Source organism: Emydura macquarii, unplaced genomic scaffold (assembly GCF_026122565.2).
Source record: "Emydura macquarii macquarii isolate MOO-44397 ecotype Brisbane River unplaced genomic scaffold, CSIRO-AGI_Emac_v2 contig_3470, whole genome shotgun sequence".
NCBI classification, from domain to species: Eukaryota; Metazoa; Chordata; order Testudines; family Chelidae; genus Emydura; species Emydura macquarii.
Window position 1 is genome coordinate 1,258,104 of NW_027133607.1, and position 20,637 is coordinate 1,278,740.

Genomic DNA, 20,637 nt, shown 5'->3' on the forward strand with positions numbered 1-20,637 from the left:
CCCATCCATTTACTGTTACGCCCCCCCTCCCCCAGTATCTGTGGGCTCTTGCAAACCTGACTGCATTTATCTTGAGCGGCCTCCTATGAGGTAATGAGTGTTAGCCCCATTTTACAGCTGGGAAATTAAGCATATGTCTACTCTACATAGGGATAGTATGGCATAATCCCATAGCGTAGATGCTGATGGACGGCGTTTAGGAACACCACCTCGCCCAACAATTGGTTGGTGGCAGCGTTATTCTGTTGCCATAGCAGCAGCAGCTGCACTGGGGCAGGGGGTTAGGTCAGCCGAGCTATGACACGCAGGGGTTTGTTTTTTTTTTAATACCCTTAACTGCTGTAGCTACACTGACCTACATTTCAGTGTTGACCAGGCTAGGCCCAGAACCTCAAAGGCATTTAAGGTTTGCAATGCCTAACCTCCCACCGGGCCTGCAAGCTAGTGGCATCTTCCACCTTGAGTTAGGCACCCCGGCGCCCCACACAATGCATGGGGAGAGGCAAGTGCTTAAGGGAGGCATTTCCAGGAGCCAGCCAGCTGACTGGGGAGCCAACTAAACTAGCCAGGCAATGCTGAGAAAGTGGCCAGAAATGAGAGGTGCTTAAGCACCGAAGTGGCTGACCTGTTGCACCTGGCTGACAGGTGCGTGTGATCATCAGCTGTGAAACTTTTCCTGGTGTTAGGCACTTAATCCTGATCAGCCACTATGTCCTTGTAGCTGGGAATGGGTGACAGGGGATCGATCACTTGAGTATTACCCATTCAGTTCAGTCCCTCTGAAGCACCTGGCATTGGCTACTGTTGGAGGACAGGATCCTGGGCTAGATGGCTGCCCCAGTATGGCCGTGCCTATGTTCTTATGAAAAGCCTCTTGCTTGCGCTCGCACTTGCATGTTATATCACGCTCATGATTGCTGTAAATTTCCCTGCTCTAATGGCTGCCTTTTACATGGATGCTGTCCCCTAACTTAATGGTAGCCTGCATCCAACTCATCTGCGGCAGGGTCCAACAGGTATCAGGTGTTGAGTACATCAATGGCTTGGGCCCTGCTCATGAGAATCCCCTTTGGGGGCTTTGACTTGCACCAGGACGCTGAGCTCATTAGCTGTGCGGTAGTGTCAGGGCTTAGGCGGGTTTGCAAATGTTAGCTGCTGGGGACGTCAGGCACCACTGCTCAGTTTCCACCTAAACCTGTAGGTGCCTAAATAGCTTTGAGGGCCTGGGCCGTCATGACTTGTCCAAGGTGTTACAGGAAGTGTGTTGCAGCGCTAGGACACGAATGCACATCTCCTGCGTTCCAGGCTAGCACCTTTACCACTAGGTCCTCTTTTCCTTCCAGACTCCCTGCTGTTTGCCCAGCTGGGCTATCCTGCTGATCATCCATCTCCTCCTAAATGCAGGAAGCACATTCAGCACAGCCTGCTAAAGTGTGACGCTACAGGTCCTCTCTGTATGCTTAGATTGTGACCACTCCATTGCTTGTTTTATTCCTGCACTCAGAACATTGGTCCGTGTCTTTCTGAAAGTAATTATTCCCTCACCTGGTCCAAAGTCAGTTGGCCTTAATGAGGACTAGGTTAGCAAGAAACAGGCTTGTCAGATGCAGACGAATATTGCGAGGCAGGTTAACAAGCTTGTGGCCAGGCTGGCATATTTGCTACATCTTCTGACTCTCAGTTTACAAGGCTGCTTATCTTGTCAATCTGGCATCAAGGAGGCTATGTTGCAGCAAATTCTCTCCCTAGACAAGCAGTCAGTTTCTGCTCCGCTCAGGTCATGTGTTCAGGCCCTCTGTGCCTTATTAACCACCAACCTTCTCATAGGCAGGTTTGCAAATTTAATTTCCAGGTTAGCATTTGGGGACCTTGCCTCCAGACAGTGAAAAGGTTTTAGGTCAGTTTGTATGAGTCAGGTTTCTTCAGTTTTCCAACTGACCCTCTTTTCCAACATTTATTATGTGCCTTCACAGTCTCCATCCCCCAGGAAGGGTCACTCTTTTCCCACAGTCTGCTTTCAACAGCACCATTAGAAATTTGTCTGATTTCATTAAGTTAGGGTCGTGCTTAGCCAGACTGGGGTAAATTAAATCTGTGTGTTCTGCCTACCCCTGTTGATTTATAAATGTGCATGCCCTTCAGAGAAATCACATGGAGGTTCAGAAGTTTACCACAAACTCAGCTATAGCCATCTGTCCCAACAACAAAGTGACTTGGTTCAACACTTCCTCGTCGTTAAAAGCATTTATAAGCGAGTATTTGGTTCCAGGTGCTTGTAATACACAACATTATGGTAGCTGAGGTGCTTCCAGTGCTTTAAGATATGTGCCTAGCAGCTGCCTATATAGTGGAAAGACTCATGGATAATATGAACAAAGAATATGTAACAATCACTATCCCAGGTCATTGGCAGGATTTGAACCCCAGACTTCCATCACCAAAGCATAGACCTTTGCATGGGAGCATAAGATCCTTGCTGTTTTACAGTATGCAATGTGAGCTAGAGAACAGATCTGTCAAAGTGATTCACATGCTTTTGAAATTCTAACCAGACTGTGTTAATGGGAATGTGTTTCGGTAATCAGAAATTAACAGTGTTGTCCACTGCATGTTGATTAGGAAGACTAAGAAAATCTATTTTGTTCTTAGCAAAATTAGGTATTTGGAGCCTTCAGAGACTAAATATCATTCCAAAAATGCCAATGGGACTTTACCCTCAAAGTTAGTTAAGCGGGGGGTCCAATCTCTCCAAGTTGAGCGCACACTTTTCACCGATAACCCAGCTCAGACTAGGACATCGCTTGCTGAAGTATTTCTTTCAACAGGCAACAAGTTTGTTTCTTGTTTATTTCTATTATAAGGTCCACCAGACCTATAATAACTTGTTTATGCTAAAGAGCATACTTCCATTAATGCTAATGGGGCTTTGGTGCATAAATCCCTGCTAATTGATATAGGAATGTATCCCAGAAGAGTTAACTTTACTGCTGATTTAGCTGATGGAAATAGGTGTGTGAGAGAAGGAAATATTAGCAATCATGTAAAATAATTAGGCTATCAACAGTGGGCAAATGATTCAGAAAATGATTGCAACTTTCCAGATCCCTTTAGTGGAAAAAGAAAGTATGCTGATGAGAAAAATCAGAGGGAATATAAACAGTTATAGCAGATCTGGTAACATCACCTGTTACTAAGATTGCTTGACATTTCTCATTGTAAAGACCCTGTCTTCAGTTGTTTGTAACTTTGCCAAACTTTTAAGTTTGGGCTGAAATTGTCCATGCTGGGTGTGTGCCTCAGGCGAAAGGGTTTTTTTTTTGGGAAAGTGTCAGCCAAAATAGTTCAGCTGTTTCTGAGAATGAGGCTAGGGAAAACTACTTTGTTTTGCCCCTGAAAAGAATTTCTGGCAACATTTTTTTTTTTAAAACAGTTCTAGTGCTTTGGAGCAGGGACGTGAAACTTGGCTGGCAGTGGCCTCTGTATCAGCCATCTGCCTTTTTGCCATCCCCATGAAAATCTGCTCACATTGGTCAAGACAACAGCCTCTCGTGCTCAGTAGAGATTTGCTAAAGCGTCACAGCTAAAAACTCTGAAGAGTCTGTCCTTACTGAGCATGCTTCAGCTTTTCACAGCTCATCATACTGACCAGCCTGCTCATTCACCGTCCTCTCACCGTGACTGACCACGCTCCCTCCAGCCCAGGGCTACAGGTGCAAAGCCAGAGTTGCCTTGAGATGGCTACTCAGACGGGGGTGGGATGGGCACCGGAATGGAGAACATCCCACCTCTTCAGTGTTCTCAGTGCACCCCTGCTGGCACCCAACCAGGACTGAGGGGAAAGCGGTCTGATTCAAATACATAGGGGACAAAAACTGGCCCAGGAGGTGGGAAAGGAGTAGACTGAGACAAAAAGCCTTCTGCAGCTGGGACCAGAGGAGGGGGTGTGTGAGTGGGACTAGGGTCTGGAAGTGAAGGGGAGACTGGGAGCCAGGGGAGAAGACAGGTAGCCAGTTGGTCAAGGGGGAACACTGAGATTGGGGGAAGAGAAGAAACTGGGACTGGTTGGGCAAAGACTGGGACAAGGAACCAGGGAAGCGGGCAGAGGGGTGACTGAGTTAGGGCACAGCCAACGAGGGACAGGGATAGAGAGATTGGATGAGGAGCAGAGTCTGGGAACAGGGACAGGCTGGGCATGGCGCCTAGGTCTAGATGTGGGGTGGAGGGAGACTGAACAGCCCGATCAGAGGGGGAGATAGCACTTTAGATATTCAAAACAGAGATCCTATTGACTTCCATTGCCGTGCTGAATGCTCAGCACTTCTGCAAATCGGACCTCGGGTCTCCAGTAGTATAGCCAGAAAATGAGGACCACACAATTAGTGACCACTTGTTACAAGTTTGGTTTAAGTGGCTTGCCCAACCTCACATAAGAACTCTGTAGCAGAGGCAGGGATAGAATCTAATTCTGCAGGGCAGCATCATCGTGTGCCTTCATCATGTGACCATCCTGGCTCTTCCTCCAGTCCCCTGCCTCATTCCTTTCACACCTTCCAACTTCTGCAACAAATGAGGCAGTGGGTCCTATAATAATCTCCTTTATTACACAACCCTGCTTCAGCTCCAGAATAGGTCTGTTCTGCGCACTGAAGGAGGCAAAGGTCCTGTGGAAAAAATAGTATGTGATCATGTAATCAGAGACTGCCTCATAATGCACAGGCATGAATTAAGGTTGCATGGGCAACTTTCCTAACTGTTAAGTATTTGGCTATTCACCTTTAATGCTTTTTTCGTACTGCGCTTGCATGTAATTTAATATTGATGTTACATCAGCACCCAAGAAGCCCCATCAGTCCTGAGTGCTGTGCAAACCTGGGTTAATTGACATCAACTCCCATTGACTTCCGTGGGGCCAGGATTTCACTCATGGTCACTTCTTAACTAAGTTTGCTAAGCATCTATGACCATTTTCTAGGTGGAAACTATTAGATTGACATGAACTTTTCTACTACTACTGGTGGATGCAAAATGAATAGAGTAATTCAGTTAAAACAAACATGCTCCTGACTTTATCCTGATTAAAGGCTGAGATTGCCATAAGTTTACTAATTAGAACACGTCTAGACATTTCCATAAAACCAGGTATCTAGGTGGAGGGATCCTTTCAACTTTCTGTCTTCATGCCAAATCTGCTTCTTTAGAGGATATACTTTTCAAAGCATTTTTGCAGGGTTTTAGTTGCGAGATTCCAATTAAAGTCCATGGGAATGATGCAGCTACCATTCCACAGAATGCTTTGAAAATTTACCCCCGTCATCTTTGCTGATCAAATATTTCTTTTTATTGCTTTTTATTTAAAGGCTTGAATGCAGCAAATGTACCTTGTGTCTTTCTCAAAAGATATTTTGACTGGAGGCGCATCACCTATGTGTGTTTTATTTACTTGTGTATGTTTTTCTTTTAAATTCCAAACATATTCTATAGCGCTATAGAGAAGAAAAGAGTTCATATTCAGAAACACAATAGATTTATTAAGGTGTATGGAAGGTATCTTATACTAACTGCTTGCTGAAGTTCATGTAATGCTTTATTACAGCTACTGAGAACAATATTCTGTTCTCTTTGATATAGTCTTAACACTGTAACAAACATGTCTTGATAACAGTGTTGGAAATGCTGACTTTTGATAGGTTTTTTTTGCTGCAGTTCTCTGTGGAGATATGAATTTTCCCCTATTCCTGGAACCTATTGTTCTAGGCTCTCAATTATTAAGGAAAGATGAAGTATACCATGCAATCAGTTCACCTAGGTATCATTAAACTTTGTGTAGTCAGAGAGAGTTAATAAAACAAAAAACAAACCCTAGAAACTTTTTTTCCTTTAATACTCATAAAATCTTACAGACAACAGAATCCTTTCTTAAGCTTTATTTAAGAAATTGAGTACTATTATAGTTCAATATATATAAGACACATCCAGTATTGTGTTCCTGATAGCAAGTGCATAGATTTTGTTACGATATAATTTTTTCACTCAATAGCATGTTTCATGGTCACACGAAGGGATACTCCCAGTGATTTTGCTAAAGCATGAGAGAGAAAAACAGAACACAGCAAAGTAGTGAAACTACAACAGAGATGAGGAACAAAAACAGTCAAGCGAGCTAGCAGTACAGTCGATTCCTGATAAGTGAATAATCTGATTGCTTGGTCACAATGCTTTATTCACTTATCAGGAATGATTCACAGTACATTTTGTTGGTTAAACTGTTTTCCCTAGCCTAATACCTAAGAACCAAACTGGGCAAAGGCACACGTATTCTGGCAGGGTATTCTTTCATCAGCAAGTCTTGTGACAGTTTGGTAATTTCCCATGGTGATACACATACAGCTAACGAAGAGACATTTTGCTAACACTGCAAGGTGCCTGACTTAATTGAAATTAAAAGCATGCATTTAAGCAGGACAAACTGTACAGCTGCATGGTTTTACAGAACTCATTTTAGCCCATTGTTGGCAGATTTTTCTTTAGACGAACTGTAGCTTTTTGCCCTCGTGAGTTTTTTGTTTGTTTGTTTTAACTGTAATATTGGATCTTTTTAATTACATTTTTTTGGAAGAAAGATCTTGAACTCAGCTTGATCTTCCCTACCAACAAGCTCATGGGTTTCAAAAGAATCACCTACAATGACTTAAAAACACAGGCCCCAATTCTGATCGCAGAATGGTGTAAATTAGGAGTTAATCACTGTTATAAATGTTATCAGAATCAGCACCATAAACTCAAGAGATGTAAAACACCTAATAAGTTCACCCCGTCCATCCTTCTGCTCCCAGTGCAGGATGCTTCCCTACAGCCCCCTGTCATTTTAGATTAAAATCAGAGCTGCATGGGAGGTGTTTGCTAGAAGTTTGAACTCTGACATTGGAGCCTGTAGATGATGACTTCAGCTTTCTTGGGTTCCAGAACTCATGCCCCATTTGCCTTTTATGCTCATAAAGGAAAGAAAAAAAAATGAGAAAGACAAATAAAGCAAAACGAGGCCAACCTATGAGCCAGAAAATGTTTAAACTGTTCCAAAATTGCCAAAACCTTAAGAAAACACTCAGTGCACCATGACCTCATTCTGAATAGGATGTTGGTTTAGGGTGTGTTTGTGCGTATGAGCCAAAGCCAGAGCATCAGAGAGGCCAGTAAAGAGGAGACAAGAGGAAGGAGTGTTGATTGGGTCTCATAAGAGCACTTTTAAGTGGTCTTCGATTCCTGAGCATCAGAGAGAGAATGGGACAAAGGGAAGGGGAAGGAGGATATGGCTTGAGTTCCAGAGAACACTTGGGAGTGCTTTTTCCCCATCCCGCGGGATTATTTTACTCTCCAAATTTTAAATTTTATATCTGTGATCAAACAAAAGAGTGAAGAGAGACTTTGAAACCAGGACAGCATTTATTTTCCTTTGCAGGTTTTATTTGATCCTATTGGACACCAGTCCAAGGGACAGCAGAAAGAGTCAACCCCATTCCACAAACCCAACTGCTACTGTATATTTCTGCATGGAAATTTATGACATTTTAATATGCAGTGCTGAGAAAGATCCACTTTGTAAGCACCCAACAAAAATAGCCGATTTGAGCACTTGGAGAAAATGTTTTACTTCTGCTGGCTTTAATAATTAAAAGCTCTGCCTGGGTTCACTTAGCTTTTATGTATTTTTTATATTTATACATATACTATATATAACAACTTGTTCACCTGGTAGATTTTTCTCAGGCTGTCATAGCTCTAGTTAAATTGTGATTAGTTTTTAAGGAGTCTTTGATGAACACCATATGCCACCAGATTACTCTACAGTTTGGAAGAAATCCCATGGCTATACCCTCCTTTTCTTGTATGTTTCATTGGCATCTACAAAGCAGTAGCTCAGCTATTTTTTTTTTTAAATCACTTAAGAATTGATCTCCGTAATCCACTTCTTTCAGACTGATTGAAATAGCAGAGCAAAAAACTTTTCACGTAGCCTCTGATTTCTCTATTTGTGTGTGTTTGTGTGTATCAGCTTTTGTGGTCAGAAAACTAACAAAAGCCACCTTTAATATGATTTTGCAGGCAGTCATTTAAAATGATCTCCTGCTCAGATTATCAAAGTGATAAAACAGCTAGGGGAGGGGAGAAAAGTAAAATAAACCAAAGGTAGCTAAAGTGTGCAAGTCCTCTTTCACTCCCAATCAGATATTCACTTAGGTGGAATCGACTGTATCTTTTGTACACAACAAATAGGAAAAAAAAAAAATACGGGGACGTGAAACAGTGAGGTGTGTAGATGTATTACCAACACATAATGACCACCAACAATACAACACACGAAGAGAGAGACAAGTATTAGGAAAATGGTTTAATATTGGAGACAGAAGCAAAAAACTGCATCACACAATAACATACATTACAAAAATAAGTCTGACTGTTTCAACTACACGGTTATGTTCACAATGAGGACAGAAGAATCAGAAAAAATTTTGATCTAAACAGCAAAAAAGCAAACCCCTAAAGTTGTAACTAATACATTTATCCACGTAAAGTGACCGAGTACTCCTAATTCTAATTATCTTATTGTGTAACTGCACAATACAGAATAAAAAGTGAAACTTACCGCTTGTTTTTTTTAAGACAAAATTCTAAACACTAGATATAAGCAAAGGGAAAAAAGATATCAAGCCAAAGTTTTTAATTCTCTAAACAAAACCAACTCTCTTTCTATCAACCAGAAATCAAACTCGAAAATCAGTCATGGTCAGAGGGCCCACAAGGGTAAGCCACAAAAAATTCCATTTGTTTTTTAATCTCCAGTATAAAAAGTTCCACTGGTACAAAATGCATAAGTACAATCAAGTTGTAGAAATAGGAAAGCCTGCTTTTTTTTTTTTTTTTTTTTGGCTCAAATTCCATCAAACAACAAAATCCAAATGCATCAATAATACAGAAACAATACTCAAATGGTCTTACAGTTTCCACTAAGTTGCATTAACTTTGGCTTTTCTCAGACAATACTTAAAAATTAGTTTGTAATTCTAAACAAAATGATAGTATTGTTAATCTACAAACAACAATTCTCACAGCACGGAAAAAAAAAACCCCGAAACAAAAAAACAAAACCCCAAAACAAAAACACAAATACATAGTTTTTTTGTTTGACATTATCCAAAAGGTAATGAAACTACAGGTTTTTTTTTCCTTTTGTTAATTAGCACTTAAGATAATAAAAACAGAAACAGTAAAATGATTTCAGAATAGCACAAGCCAAGGAACTATAACCCCTATGGTGAAAGAAAGATGAACTTGTTAGTCATTTGAGGACTGCCATTTCGTTGCAATTGGTTTGAAAAAGTACTAGTCTATTCTTTTAATTAGAATTTTGTAAAGCAAATTTCCCTTGTTTTTCTTCCTTTGCTGTTAGGCCCTTTTGCATCCTTGCAGCTTTTTCCTTTCAATATTTTGAAAGAGAACTGGGAGATAATTTGTCTCTAAGGAGATATAAGTTTTATTTTTATTATTATTATTTTTTTTTAATGGCAAACTTTTCCCACAATGACCCACAGTTGTTACCTGGAAACACAAAAACATGCCCCGCTTAAAATGCTGGGCCAGATCCTCAGCCACTGAAATCATGGAGGGCTCTTCTGAAGTCTGTGAAGCTATGCCAGTTTACACCAGCTAAGGAGCTAACATGCGAACTCTAACATTGTAACTGGACTGTAAACCTGCAGGTTGCACTGGGGCTGCAGTGAAGGGATCCGAAAAGACGTTGGAAATTTATATGGTGGATAAAATGAGAAGAATCAGTGAAGCAGTAAAAAAAAAAAAATTCAAATGATATTCTCATATTATATATAGGTGCATATATATAATATCATGTGTGATGATACTTTGAATAAGTAAAATTGCTGCAAGAAGTACAAAATAGCCCTCAAAGGGTGTAGGAAGGCCTCAGCAGTAGTAAAAATGTGAGAATACTATAGATCATTTAGTTATAAGTGCATGTGCTATAAGAAGGAAACTTTTTTGCATCACTAGAGGCTAGTCCTTTCCATCCCAGGGCTTCTACATAAACAAGCATTTAAGCAAAGATGGGGACGAGAGACGGCATGAACCATCTGTGTCTTTACACTGTTCACATAGGGCTTCACTTTTAATTTTAGGAGGCTTTGAATGTAACCAACTAGGAATAGATAATGGAAGAAGATATGGCACTTTGTTATCAGAAGCAGGTACTGCTGCTCACATGCATTGAATTGGCAATGGATTCTATTTTCCAGTAGTAAAGAACCGAATTCGGTCACTGGTGGCTACTTGTGCTGTAGACATGCAATCCAGTCAAATTTAAAAGGCAGTGAAAAAGGTACCAGCATCTTTTTTCAGGTTCCTTACATAGGACTCAATCCAGCAAACAACCACTTAAATCACATACATATTCTTATTGACTACCGATGCAAGTGACGTTACTTGTGTGAGTGTCTGCAGGATTGGCCACATATACTGTCACTACGAATAATGGCAGGTAACACCACGCTTTCCAGCATATGTAAACTTTATCCATACAAAGTAGTTTAACTGCAGTGCACATTGAATTTTCACTCAGGAAGATCTAGTGCATCTGATTTAAGCAAAAGTTCATTTATTTAATTACAAAAATATTGTTTTTTCTCCTCAGTGTTTTCCAATGGTGGAATAACCACTCTTATCTGGGAGCGGCTCACACAATAGATAATTAAAGAATTGTTTTTTATTTTATTTTATTAATACTGAATAGCATATTCCAGCAGCATATTAAAAGCTCTTTAAGAAAAGACAAAAAAAACCCCCAAAATCTAAAAAGGAAAACCACAAGTTAATTACTGTTTTAAATAATTTTAGTTATAGATACAGAAGAAATTTAGACAGCAGTAAAATAATTTTTTGTCCTTCAGATCTGCCCTGTGCATTTTTCTGATTTCAACCATGTATTAAATAAACCACAAAAAACTAAGTATATATATATATATTTATATATATAGATATATATATAAAAATAAACAGCAAAATGGTGAATGTATAAAAGGTATTAACACTCAAGACAGCTCTGGGTGGAAAGGGTTAAAAGTTCAAAACTTTCTCACCTTAGAGGTTTCCATACATTATGAAGAAAATACATTGTGAGGTTTGCTTTCACAGCATTGATGTGCAGAGTGGTTAAAAAAGTGAAACATGGGCACTTATACAATGTTTTACAAAAAACATCAAAGAGAAATAACAAACAATAACAATTTCAGGCAACAAGACCACAGGATAGCAAGTTAACAAACTTTTTAACCTCTTTTTTTCTTTAAATATTAGGGATTTATACAAAACACATAATAAAATACCCATGTTATCAAATTACTTCACACAAGAAACACACTGAAGCTCTAGGAAGAAAGTACCTTTGGAATTTGGCACTATATTTTCGCTGATTTTTTTTTTCTTTAAAAGAAAAACCGATCACATTTTGCTGAACACAAACACATCTAAATTGTCCACAATAAAAAAATGACATCAATGCGTCACAAGCCAACACAAACTTATTCTGGAATATTTTTTCATTTTTCACATGAAATTTTTTTTAAGCAAACAACTTTTTTTTTTTTAAACTCATTTTTTGTTGTTGTTGTTCAAGTAAACCAATTTTAAACTTGTCTTTTATAAACACAGAACACTTAGGACCGTAAGACTCATGATGAAACCACAACTTAATTCACAGAAGCACCAACGTAACACAGTTTACAGTAATCTTTCTCCTGTACATTGAAACAGTATAAAATATAGGTAATTTCATGTGCATTAAACCATAGATTGTCTAACTGTGAGTCAGTTCAGCAAAAGGTGACACGAATAGGTAGCATTTGCCCTAAAACAGGGTAAATATTTTCTTATACTAATCTACAAAAAGTGGTTCTATATATATATTTTAATGAGAAAGTGAGCCACCTAAAATGGCCTTATCAAAAAACTTTACACTGCCTGAAAAATGTAAAAACTATTACAGACCTCTAGAGACTTAAAATCAGACAGTTTTTTTTCTCAAACTGTTTTGGAAGTAGTCTGTTAGAAACCAACATTCTGTGCCTCTGGACACATATTGCTATTGTCACCAGTGACTAGGCAGAATGCCAATCCCTGTATAATACTTTCAAGTCTGTTATTTTATTTATTTATTTATTTATTTATTTATTTTTTGGAAAAGGAAAAAAAAGGAAAAAAAAAAAAAAAAAGAGAGAAAGGAAAAAAAAATAAAAGAAAGCAAGCAAAAACATTTTTGCCACAGGTTTTTTGTTGTTGTTTTTTTTTTAAACCCTATCATTAATTTGTCTAATAATAAATTTCAGTCTTGTATGAATGCAGCAATGTTTTTTCACATTGACTTCCCAGAATTCATAGCTAGATGAGGTCACATGCAAATTTCAAAGGTCAAACTAGATCAAAGGTCAGTAGGAGAACCAAATATGATGTGAGGTCAGAAAGACATCAGAAACAATGACGGGACGATGAAACTTTTTTTTTTTTTTTTTAGACGCCACAGGGACATGCTAGGCAAACGATGAACTAACGGGCATGGAGATGTCTAGGGAAAAAACAAGGAAGAGGAAAAAAGTTACATAGAATCTATGCAGCAGAAACAAAATCACTTTTATGGGTGCAGGAGAAAACTAATGCAAATCTTTCATCATTAGAGTCTATGAGCCATTCACATAATTTGCATTAACTTACAATACTCATCAACAACAGCACAATGAAACCCCAAAAGAATCCATCTGAAAAGAGTTAGAGAAGATGGATTCCTCTTTGGGGGGAGGAGAGAGGAAAGAACCATTTTCAACAAATGTAACATAAGGGGTAAGGGAAAGAAAAAAGTCAGATAACTGAACTTTAAACTAGAAAATGGAAACTACAAACAAAATAACCAAACAAGTACAAACAGGAGGATAAAAGCATGAACTGTAAAGAGTGTAGGGTTCAACAGTGAAAAAGCGCCCATTCTTGGCACAATTACTCTAGAGACTACTTCAAAGGATCTAGCTAGCATAGAGAGCTGCTCTTTAGGTATCCAATAAGTTAACAATAGGCAATAAATAACTTCCATTATTTCTGAGGCAGTAAAAATTTTGTATAAAAATAGAAATGCTTTTTACAAATAAAATTTACAGGCCTGTGGCTTTCTTTTTTTATTTATTATTATTATTAAATTTATCTCTCAAGAAACATCAAGTATTGTCACTCATTTTATTTTATTTTATTTTTATTTTAAACCCTGTAGCTTTAGAAACAGATCTCTAAATCTTTTTTACATTATTCCTTTCCAAAAAACTAAAAAAAAAAAAAAAAAAAAACCCAAACAAACCTGAAAAAAACTAAATATAAAGACAACCAGTGTAATATCAGACTAATATAATGTTATGTTGATTTGAACCCCTAACAAAAATTAAAAAAACTAAAAATCCTTCTAAAAACACAACGATGTAGTGGAAAGACTTTTTGTTGTCGTCTCACAATAAGTGCTTCTGCTGGCATAAGACCATTATGTTTAACCTATAAACTGCTGGTGCCACCCTGATAAGAACGGGTCTATACATACAAAACAGCTTTTATTTCCCCTAAGTGTGCTAATGGCACCAGGGTTCACAGAGTTAAATTGCACTTTTTTTTTTTTGTAGCTTTTAATTCTTAAGATGCCGTTTCTTTAAAAAAAAAAAAAAAAAAGAAAAGAAAAAAAACGGAGATAAATTATGTTGCAAAATAAAACACAGTAACACAACGCAGTAATTAATTGGCCAGGAAACAGGAGCCAAGTTTAATTATGGCGAGTGGGGAAATGGAAGCGATAACTGTAAAAATAACTGTCTCTTGGTGAAGGTTGGCAGTATGGTCTTCCTTAGCCCCCCTCCCCCCTGCAGAGGGCAGGTTTGCTCATGGGACTTACCCTAAGAAAGCTAAAATAAGAGCAGTAAGCATCTGGGGTTAAGATCAGTAAGGTTTGCTGTCGTTTTTGGAGCGCTTCAGCTGAACCTTCAAGCGTTTCATGCCAATCTGAAAGCCGTTCATAGCCTGGATGGCAGCTTGCGCAGAGACTGGATTGTCATAGCTAACAAAACCTACAAAACACAGAATGGAGGGGGAAAGAAAATGAAGTACAGGTTAGAACAAAGGAAGGGAGGACTGGCTCAATACACAGAAAAAAGAGTTTGTTAGTAGCGTTGTTGGATTGGGGTTGGTTCTGCTTTAAGCAGGGGGTTGGACTAGATGACCTCCTGAGGTCCCGTCTAACCCTAATCTTCTATGATTCTATGATTTGTACTTTTTCTATTAAGTGACACGTTCATTTCCCTACTTTCCTTCATTCCTTTGATTATGCTTCATATTCCTTCCCTCCCAATCCATTCCAGCTCGCTTCTCATCTTGCTAGTGTTCAGCATGTTGCTACCTCGCCATATGCAGCTGGGATAGCAATCGAACAACTGTGGTGTCCGTGAGCTGTATGACAAAGGGCAGTACAGTAGCTCTCTCTCTCTCGTACTTAGGTGGTCCCCCATCATTGCAGTGCCTGAGTGCCTCACAGTCATTAATGTATTTATCCTCACAACACCCCTGTGAGGTAGGAAAGTGCTATTATCCCCAGGTGCAGAGAGCTAAGTGATTTTCTCAGGGTCTGACGGGACGTCTGTGGCAGAGTAGGAATGAACCATGGGTTTCCCATGGTCCTAGTAATAATGATACTTTGCATTACTATAGCACTTGTCGTCTCAGGATCCCAATGTACACTGCATACCTTAATTAAGTTTCATGGCACTGGAATGGGGGAGGCAAGCATCGAGGGTTAAATGACAGGTCGATAGCAGAGCCGGGAATAGAACTCCAGGTCCTCTGCCTCTCAGTCTCCAGCACTGACCACTAGATAGTGTTCTCTCTCTGTATTCCGTACGGCTGGTTTGGTCTAAATTTCTTGTCCCCTAGAGACTACAAGCGCTCTTTTCATAATGCACTCTAAGCTCCCTGAGCCTAGAAACTCAAACTCATTTTCATATCTGGGCCTCCCACTCTTAATTGCAAAGCACTCCTGACTACCACTCTACCTCTGCTCTGGCTAATTACTGCATTGCCGCCTGGTATTATGCATCTACTTTGACATGCTCCCTTTAATTTCCACTTGAAATTGTCTTAATGAATTATTCTAGATTAGATTAAAGCATGTATTCCTCTCTTACTCATCACACTCTTTTCCTTCTCCCCTGGCACTGACACTGAGGTTTTTTGCCTGCACTCCTCTGCTAACCCTTTCGTCACATCCAGTTTGTGTTCGCACAGATAAAACGCTCACCCAGAGCCCCTCCGTCTCTTGGCTTGATTTCTCAACTTCCTCCTCTCTGGCTTTCCTGACACTCACTTTTCCCTCAAGCCCATTCAAAATGCAGCTGCTAAAATCATCTTCCCGATCACCAAATCACCTCCCTCTTTGTGTCCCTTCACTGGCTTCCTTTTCTCCACCATATCAGATTCAAACTTCTTGTCCTTACGTGTAGGAGTCATCCCACCTCTGACCCTCCTCCTTATCCACTCTCACATCTTATTAAATGGACCCAACCCCCTTCACTCTGTTTGATCAAGGAAGCTAGCCATGCTCAATCATTTATTTACTTCTCCCACCAGCACGTTCACAATTCCTGCATTCTGCCCATAAGCATGGAACATTTGATCCAAACTAGTTCGTCAAGTCCCTATCCTGTCTTCCTTCCTGTCCCTCATCAAGAACCATTTCTTTTATGTTGCCTATGGAAATCTGGCCTTCTCTCCCATTTTTTTCCTTTCCTTGTTGCATTTGCTTGTTATATCTTGTCTTAAATTGCAACTGTAGGATCTTCAGGTCAAGGACTTCCTTTTCCTTTGCATTTGCAAAGAATTTAGTATGATGAGGCCCCGATCCTGATTTTTATCTGGGTGCTACTATAACATAAATAATAAATATTTTAAATAATAATGAGTATCAGTGCTTTTCTTTCTCACATTGCAGACTGCACTTACCATTTCACTGGAGTACTTTTCCTCTCTCCCTTTCAGACTCTCTCACTTTTCTGAATGTAATGCTTGTGAAAAGATGCTGGATCGACAGCCTTGAAGACTGAAATACTTTGTTCATCTACACAGCAGGTGCTGCAGAGGCAGCTGCTATGAAAACTTCCTTTTACCACCCCATGTGAACCCTGACCTAGAGGGACATCTGTAGAGGTGACAGGGCAGGGGGTTCCATCATCCTTATGGCCCCTCAAGCGTTGGAGCTTCTGCTGGGGTGGACAACAAGAATGCAATTAATGCCTGTGGTCACCTATCTGTTAAAAGGGGGACTCTCTCTTTTTGGGAGCCAGCGTGTATCGAAGTTATAGCCCTGGACTGGGAGTAAGCACACCTGGGTTCTCTGCCAGTGACTCAGGGGGAGACCTCGGATGAGTCTCTTTGCCCCTCCCTGCTTCAGTTTCTCCATCTAGAAAGTGCTTTCCCCCACCTTTATAAAACTTGGAGTTCTTCGGATTAAAAAGTGCTAGATGACCACAAAGTATTATTACCATGACTGTTATCCCAAGCAACTCTATTCCATGTGCAATGACCAATTCTGACCCGAGAGAAAAGGGGTCACGAGACAGACAGTCTCTGTTTTCAGGGAAAAAATGAGAACTCTCATTAAGAAACCACAAACGGGCTTTTCAAAAGACAAATAAGATGCCAAAAAAGGAAAATGAAAGGGACATGCTTCTAAATAAAGCTCAGCATATACATGTGTCTTACACGAACAAGGAAGCAGCCTTAATTTTGCAGCACTGACACCATCACAATATGTATTCATCTATCCTACCAGAAAACCTCAGCTGCCATTGCCACCAGGATTTTTATGGATCTGTCTCACCAGTGGCTCAATATCCTTAGCAGAGGAATAAAAAAATCCCTTTGCTAATAGAGTCTGACTTAATGCCAGAAAGGTAGAGGAGCAGATTATTGGTACATTAGTATGTTCAGTGCATCATTCTGGGTTGCGTGCGGCCTAAATCTTGCTCCTGACAGCCAAGCATATACCAGAGTAATCGAAGGGTAAAAATAAACCCATGAAAAACTCACAAAGAGCATGGAAGTTGAATGACAAGCATTGCAGCATCCTAAGCTCAGCACTGCTGCGACCCAAGATTTTGTAAGAAACACTCATACAAGACAACTTGCTGTTCCATGACTCCTAATAACAAGGAACCATCCTGTGCTCCAACTGGGACATATGGGGGAAGGATTGAGTGAGCTGCTGTAACTAGCAATGTCTTTACTTCTGTGAGCTGTCATCACTACTGCTGCAGAACTGACTAACATAGCTTGATTTGACATTGTATCAGGATTCCCAGTCTTGGGCCAGAATTACTTTGCAGCCATAACATTAATTGACTGGTCTAGGAAGGAGCTGAAGATCAAAAGGGAACCCATTTCAATTCCATTCATTTGGCCATTTTGATTTCCAATAAGACCTCGGGAGGGGCGGAGGGGGAGGAGGGGGAAGGGTTGGACACACATCTGGGAACTTTCTTAGTATATATTTCTTGGGACATGAGCATTTTTATAAAGCCTGGACAAGGGGACACCTTAGTCTGAGGTCCAAGGGTGGGTTTACCCTTAGAGAATATTCAGTAATGTAAAAAAGCATATTTTACCCTCTCTCCAAGACTGATTAATATTTTAATAATACAAAATTATATTTGACCAAAACCAGGAATAAAACAGTAGATCCCAAGAAAGCTAACAAACATGGACTCTAGAGTTTAGGAGAGCCCTCTAAAAATAAGAGGTGGGGGGCTTCGGATGATGATATGCAAATGATAATATTGTCACTTAAAATGGAGTTTCTGAAACTGAAGAGTTTTTTTTTTGGTCTGGTTACCCATTATCATACAAATACCAGCTTTCCTTTGATTTGGATAGGAGTCATTGCATTTATAGGGGCTGTAAAACCAGCTTCTTTTGTAGACTTTGTCTCCGCCATAGACCCTGATCATACCATTTACTCGATGTAGGAACTTATTACGTCGATGCTGTAAGCAGAGATTGCTGTTTACTTACATTTTGTAATAGAGTATTTCAAAGCATGGAGCCAGTATATATGTGAAATGAAAGTACTAGCATGCATCTGATCAACCCTAGATCCTGTTTCATTTCAGAAGGGTTGAAGCATCAGAAACACTTTCTAGAGTAATCCTTAGTTATCTAATTTCCCCTGCAGGTCAAGTATTCCACATGAAACTTGATACTGATTCTACCCCTGATCATCCTCCTGCCCTATCATAACTGCAGATGTCACCTGTACAGTCAAACCCTCTTGTAATACTTGTAGACATGTAGGCAGAAACTGGCTATGAAGTATTCTGTGCTACATATGCATACGCTACACAAACACTAATTGCACCGTACTGTCCTTAACCCAGAAGAAAGATTTTCCCGTAATGTACAAGTAATGGGTTAAACACAGAGAGTTTTAAGGAGGTTCAGCTACACAATAGAGGATAATTAGGTATCCATAATAAGGCAGCTTAATAGTATAGTAAATGACATTCCCCCACATAGTGTGTAATTAGTTTCATGTACTTGACACATCCACAGTACATGTCAGACTGGAAGGTTTTTTCAAATCCAATTTTTAGTTTGAACTCGTTTTTCTGTGCATCTTTCTGTACTTTTGAGGATTACAAGGCATAACTTTGGAGTCAGGCTCCAGTCTGGTATTTTGTGCATTACTATCAGTTCTTCCTTCCCATCATTTGTCAGCCACCATGTACAGTTTTACTAATCAATTTATTAAATGTTGCCTACCAAAGCACTTGCTTAGATTGGTCTGTTTGTCAATGAAGACTTTAGCAGAGATAACATTCCCAAAAGGCATGAACATCTGCAGAATGTCTTGGTCTCCAAACTCCTGGGGAAGGTGGTAAATAAAAAGGTTTGCCCCTTCTGGACCTGTAGAAAGAGGAAAACAAAACAAAACAAAAAGTATGAAAACAGCTATTAGAAGGGTATATTTCATCTATCTTTTTTGGTAATTTAGAAGGTGATGGGCAAACATAGTTCAGTTTCAGACCTTTTGAAGTAACAAAATAAAGTAGATGGACAAAATAGCAGTGGCTTGTTTATAGATTCTCTTCTCTAGATTTGTACTTGATACCTCCGTTACAAGAGAAGTTGAACTGCCACCTCCTTCCTAAACTCACATAAGACTGCCAAACTTGTCCTAAGGCATGGTTATGATTAGAAGAGTGACTTTATGAAAGTGGCACCTTCTTACCACAATTCTGCTCCCTGCATCTCTTCGAGATGTGCAGCTATGGAAGAGCGAGTTGAGTTTGATGCTGCCTCATACATCCTCAGTGGTTCTGACAGTTAAATTCTGGTTGCAGAGACATTATTAGCGTAAGAGCTAGATGGAGCCAAGCTCAGTTCTAAAGATCCCAGGTTTAAGTCTGCAGGGCAGGCAATTGGGGGCAGGAGGGAGAAACAAAACAAAACTCCTTTTGACTTACAAACTGAGCTAGCTGATTTTTCTTTGAGGGAGGAAAAAAAAAAAAAAAGGAATGCTCAGGATGAAATTTGTAGCTGTTTTCCCCAGTGCACCTGTTCTTTAACAACAACAAAGAAACCAGCTGGAAAGCCCTCACCACCTGGCAGGGAACTCTGTCAAAAGAAGAGCTGGACAAGATTTTTGACTGAGTTTTTTTTTTTAAACACTAAAAATGCATTTTCCTTGAAAAGAAAGTGTTTTGGAAAAACTTTTTGGATTCTGTGAAATTTCAAATGAAAATATCCATTGTGTTTTTAACTGGAATTTTTTTCTTTCATGCTGAGTTTTGAGTTGGTTTTTGAAAGCCTGTTCACAGAAATAAAATTGCATAAAAAGAAGAGACTAAAGAAAGACTTTCCAGTGTGAAACTGGACATGTGGCCTTCCCAGTCACAGAGCACGACTGTGATTCTAAGATGCTACACAATTCTGGTGCATGCAAGTTCTGGAGTAAACTAAATGGATATTCCCTGGCTTGAACAGAGACTAGCTGTGTCTCAGATGTGCTGTGTTTGATCACTGTCTAGGGGAGGAGATGAAAGTGCAGGCCACACACTTATGGAGTACCTTCTGCAGCAGATTCATGGAGCCGCACTGTTGTTCACAATAGAGGAACCAGACTGCCTGCCCTCTCACAGCCTGAGGGAAGTGGCTGCAATGTTTGCCCTAGACAGGGGGTGCATGGTTTGGAAGAAAATAAAAAAACAAACAAAAAACCCCAACAACATAACAACAGGTAAAAAAAAAAAATTTTTGTAAAATGGGGAAAAAAAAATCATCTGGCAATATGGAAGAGAAATCAAATGAAGTTTCTTCTTACCAAAAATAAAATGTCCTTTCAACAAAATGGACTTTCTTAATCACTGAGCAAAAGTGATTTAACACAGATCTACAGCAATATGCATAAAACAATTCACCCCATTTCAGCATTAAGGTATAATGCAATATTTTCCCCTGGAAGCTGGTTATCCTTAAATATTCCAGACTTCTAGCCATTCCATCAGA

The 20,637-nt window shown here is 39.7% G+C and overlaps 1 protein-coding gene across 9 annotated transcripts in view; it reads right to left on the reverse strand.

The window, feature by feature from the left end:
* Positions 1 to 5,864: 5,864 nt before the first annotated feature.
* CELF2 (CUGBP Elav-like family member 2) overlaps positions 5,865 to 20,637 on the reverse strand; it is a 423,961-nt gene continuing 409,188 nt past the window's right edge. For all 9 annotated transcript variants that reach the window (XM_067534964.1, XM_067534962.1, XM_067534960.1 and 6 more), the window contains 3 exons: positions 18,892 to 19,035; positions 13,982 to 14,153; positions 5,865 to 12,625 (listed from right to left, as the gene is read on the reverse strand). In XM_067534964.1, coding sequence (XP_067391065.1) covers positions 14,026 to 14,153; positions 18,892 to 19,035 — 272 coding nt within the window. In that variant the 3' untranslated portion in view covers positions 5,865 to 12,625; positions 13,982 to 14,025. The remainder of the gene's footprint in view (positions 12,626 to 13,981; positions 14,154 to 18,891; positions 19,036 to 20,637) is intronic.